The sequence below is a fragment of the Aplysia californica genome, unplaced genomic scaffold (genome assembly GCF_000002075.1).
Source record: "Aplysia californica isolate F4 #8 unplaced genomic scaffold, AplCal3.0 scaffold00436, whole genome shotgun sequence".
In the NCBI taxonomy this organism is placed as follows: domain Eukaryota; kingdom Metazoa; phylum Mollusca; class Gastropoda; order Aplysiida; family Aplysiidae; genus Aplysia; species Aplysia californica.
Genome location: NW_004797706.1, coordinates 166,144 through 170,977, shown reverse-complemented (window position 1 = coordinate 170,977; position 4,834 = coordinate 166,144). Strand labels below are relative to the sequence as shown.

The window sequence follows — 4,834 nt, the reverse complement described above, 5'->3', positions numbered from 1 at the left end:
TAGTAAGGTTTTACACGGTGCTCGCGAGTCGCAACTGCATAAGGTCATATGAGCACCATGGGGTGGGTTTCAACAGAGGACTCCAAACGGGGAATCAGGCTCACTCTGCTCAACTCTATAGTTTCAACAGCACAAAGTCTGCTCTGACAATAAAGGCACCCCGGAAATGGCAGTGCACGAGAGAGTGACAAGCATACAATAGAAGTAGAGAAAAAGTGAGGAAAGAAAAAGCAGCAGTTCCCCTCTACGTTGTTCCGGCACAGTATGAGCATGACATTGATGAATTTGCCCATTTACAATTCTACTGCATGTGCATAAGAACATGTTAATATCCCCCCTACACATCCCTGGTTGGGGGAGGGGGGGGGTGTGTGTTCACGTGTGTATATTCCATGTTGCAGCAAATTTCTCTTCATTGAGATCAATAAATCGTTGTCTTATCGTATTGTCAAGGCACACCCAAGTGGAACTGTCCCATGCTATCCACTGTTTGTATGTATTGACATAAGCGACATCTATTTGGTCGATACTGTCTTTATATACAGTGATGGGTAATCTTAGCTTGCTGAATAAGACAATTTGCTTTTCAGTTTGTTTTTCCTGATAAAGGATATTTAATCTATTCATGTAGCGACTGTTTTTTTTTTCTTTTTGATCACGAAATGGTGAATCCTTTTTTTTGGCCCAGTGGGTGGTAGGTCCTACTTCTTTACCTTTCCCCTCTGTTGTTTCTGTCTTTCTGTCTTACTTTTTCCCTGCACTAAATCACCATTTTTGTGTCGATGTACTTCTCTTTACTCAAACAAACCTTTTTGTCCTATCTTTATATTTCTGTTTGTGTCGGCCAGATTGCAGCGTCACTGCTTCTGTTCATGGAAGAGGAGGATACGTTTTGGATGATGTGTGCCATTATTGAAGATCTACTGCCGGCCTCGTACTACTCCAGTACTCTGATTGGCATCCAGGTAAAGATAAGTGTTTGTCTTTGGCTCGTAAACCCACGAGCAGTGCAGTATTTGTTTGTAGGGCTAAAACAGCACCTGGACATGGATGGCTGGTCCCTCTATAAATAAATCATTGATGGTCAGAGTGAAGTAGCTCGTACAGTTGCTAGAAATATGTTGGTATACATTGTTTTGTATGCAGTTGCTTTTTTAAATGTTTGCTGAAAACAAAATGTGTCATGACACTATGGAATCAGGTGCTTGTGAAATTTTGGGCATGTGTAGTTAATGGCCGTCTAAAAGCGTGTTCATTTGTCTTAGGTTTGATGGAGAAAAGTACCTATCTTGAATAGAAGTCGAGATGTTTGCAAATGAAGGAGATTGTGTTGTTTGGCGGCTAAGGTAGAATTCGCTAAAAAGTGGCCACCAAAGTTTGTCGACTTCCAAAGCTTGAGTGTCCGAAGAAACTGCAAATTTATAATTTTTGTACCTTTGATCAAGGTATTTTTGTAAAATCCATACAGAAAAGATAACTAATGGACATACAGGGTTAGAACCAAAAAACAAAAAAAATTTAAAAATCTATAAAAATTCCCTGAGGGGAAGAAAAATGCAGAATTTTTGGATTTCATTATTTTTACTGAGTAGCTGATTTCACCATGATGGCTCACAAATATATCTGACTTCAACTTGACATGGACTGTGTTTGAATTATATAGCCTTATTTTTCACATTCATCAAAGGTGGGCTGTAGGTACGCAGCCAAAGAATAAGGCTTCCTCTTGGGATCTCTTGCTTATGATACTGTGGTCACTGTTCTTTCAGTTAATACATAAAATATTGTCATATTTTTCAACCACTCCCCTTCATTTGTTTCCTTTCTGCTGGCCCACGCCCACAACGTAATAGATCCCTCCCTTTCCCCCCAGGCCGACCAGAGGGTACTGCGACAACTGGTCATCAGCTACTTACCTGACATCGACCTGGTTCTCAAGGAACACGATATAGGTAAATGCTTACTGCTGAAATCTTTTATCTCCGTGGGAGGTATACAAACACTACTTATTATTATTATTACTATCATCATTATTATTATTGCTATTATCATTATTATTGTTATGATTATCCCCCCCCAGAGCTGTCGCTGATCAGCCTGCATTGGTTCCTGACTCTGTTTGCCAGCGTGGTTCACATGAAGGTCCTGCTGAGACTGTGGGATCTGTTCTACTACGAGGGCTCCGTCGTCATATTCCAGATCACCATGGGCATGTTGAAGCTCAAGGTAATTAGTTGGGGTTTTTTTTTTTTTCCCTTTTAACGTCCCCATTGCCGCAATTTAGATCGTTTTGGAGAAGGGCTTCCATCCTCGTGCCACAGGACCGAAACCTGCACCTCTCCTCGATATCCTATAAAGATACCAGAGGAAGGAAAAAGTAAAGTAAAGTACAAGCTTCCATCCTTCCTGTCAGGGCCAACCCGGGCTGAGAGGGATACAACTTCCCAGCAGAAACATGGGGATACTCGATAAAACTGCTCCTCATTTGGGAATCAGTTACGAGTCTCTTGCTGCATGCAACAGCAAAATGCCTAACGACACCACAGACACTATTTAAACTCAAGGTAAGGACACGACAAGTGTTTTGGATGTTTACATTTGTGATGCAGCGTGGTGGAATCAGGCTCTCGTCAAAATAATCAAAGTGAAGAAACTTGCATTTTTGCGCAGGCTTGTGACTTTTTATCAAATTTTTGTTTTTCGGCTGAACGCCTTTCATGCCCATTAAAGAACTTATTCTCATGTGGAATTTTACTGAAAAGCCTTGATTAAGGGCACAAAAATGAATATTTTCAGTTACCACAGACTCTTAAACTAAGGAAATAACTAATCTTTGGCGGCCATTTTCTCACTAATTTTACCTCTGAAAACAGGCGACCCCCACCTCCTCCTTTTGCAAATATCTCGACTTGTATTCAAGATAATTGGGTATTTTTCCCATCCAAATAAAGACAAGTGAACAAGTTTTAAGATAATGCCAATAACTTTACATGCCCAAAATTTGACGAGAGCCTGATTCCACCACGCTGCCTCACATTTCATTTCTGTCACAAGCGACATCCGAGCAGAGAAATGAGGGGCAAACTGGGGGATTGCTGATTTCTTTTCCGTATGTGGCTCTTAAAGGAGAAGTGACAAGAACATTGTGTAACTCTTGATTTTTAAACTATTTCATTCAAGGTTTCTATTTTCCCTGCTACTTTGACTATAGATGGGATGTATTGTTTTTTGAGGGCAAGATCTACATGAAGAATTTGTGCGGTTAGTTAGTTGGTGGGTGCTCAGGTGTGGTTTGCTCCTTGTTTCCTATCAAACTGGGCTCGCCTCCTCCTTTTTTGTGTTTGTTACTCTCTTGTCACACCTCTAATCTTCAGCACTTATATGACCTTATAGTGTTGTAAATGGCGTAACACCGTTACTAGAACTAAAAGAAGAATTTATTGTTCAAATGTGTGACTTTGTCAATGGTGCTGTGTGTTGTGATGCGTCTTTATTTAAGAAAAGTATGGAATGTTTTTCTCTCTCAACATTTACGGTTTACGTCACACACATTTTGTCTTACTTTTGATATCACAGTGCCTGGACATCTTTGTGTAGAGAATGATCCAGGATGTTTTTGCCATCGTTTCAAGATGTCTCTAGAGAATTAAAGCCATAAACGCAAACACTAATGACATTCTAAGCTTGCATTTAACATTTTACCATCCCTTAGCAGGGCATTCTCTGTAGTATCATTGATCTATTCCAACAGATAGACCCCCAAAAGGATAAGCTTTGTCAGACAGTAAGTTCCAGAAGTTTCCAGTTCAGGTTTTCTTTGTGGGTCACAGTGTACCCCAAAAGTCTTGACTCAATCTGCTTGTGGTTGGTGGGTCCCCTGGTGTTGCCTGTTTCTTCTGCTTCTTTTCAGAGCTGCTTTTTTTACCCCCCAAGTTTTCTTAATCTGGTCTTTTTTCTGGGCATGCTGTATTTATCAGTTGGTATCCTGCTGGGCTATGGTGATTTTGATCCTGGTTCGAGTCCCCATTGGGGCGCCCTTGGACTTTTGTTGTTTTTAGTGGTTTTCAAGGTTTTTCTTCTTACGTGGCTTGGTGCTCTCAGAGGTGGATGCTGAATTCAAAGGTTACTGTGTTGAAAGGTTCCGTACTCCGAAACAATAAATAGTTAGTCTGTTCCTTCCAAAACAGCAGTCATTATTATTGTGAATATTAATACTGAATCGTTGAGTTGACTTCATATGTTTCTTTGCAATTGCCTCTCTGACAATTATCACTTTGACCATTATCCTGGAAGCCCTAGCTAGACAGACACCACGCAGGTGTGTTTCCATTTCCAGTAAGTCCCCCACCCCTCAGAGATAAAGAGATAAGTGGCTTGGTGCTCTCAGAGGTGGATGCGGAGTTCAAAGGTTACTGTGTTGAAAGGTTCCGTACTCCGAAACAATAAATAGTTAGTCTGTTCCTTCCAAAACAGCAGTCATTATTATTGTGAATATTAACGCTGAATCGTTTAGTTGACTTCAATTAATGTTTCTTTGCTATTGTCTATCTAACTTTAACAAACCATCGCTCTGATCATGATCCTGGAAGCACTAAGCAAACAACTACCATTTAGGTGCTATTGTTTTCCAAACAGTCCAAGGTTATTTTAAGAACTTAATTATGTGTCGCAGCGTTGTGGAATCAGGCGCTAGTCAAATTATGTAATTGAAGAAACCAACGTTTGTCCATCTGTTGGGTAATTTTTTTTTTGATTTTTAAATTTTTTGGCTCAACACCGTATATATTTATTTTAAGCTTATTCCTGCATGAAAGTTACAGGAGAAAAGGTAGAT

The 4,834-nt window shown here is 40.2% G+C and overlaps 1 protein-coding gene across 1 annotated transcript in view; it reads left to right on the top strand.

Annotated features, from left to right (window-relative positions):
• LOC101846374 (small G protein signaling modulator 3) overlaps positions 1–4,834 on the top strand; it is a gene marked incomplete in the record, with an annotated part of 71,386 nt that overhangs the window by 4,912 nt on the left and 61,640 nt on the right. Inside the window, 3 exon segments of the mRNA XM_013086102.2 lie at positions 856–965; positions 1,874–1,952; positions 2,081–2,226. Of these exon segments, the coding sequence (XP_012941556.1) occupies positions 856–965; positions 1,874–1,952; positions 2,081–2,226 (335 nt within the window).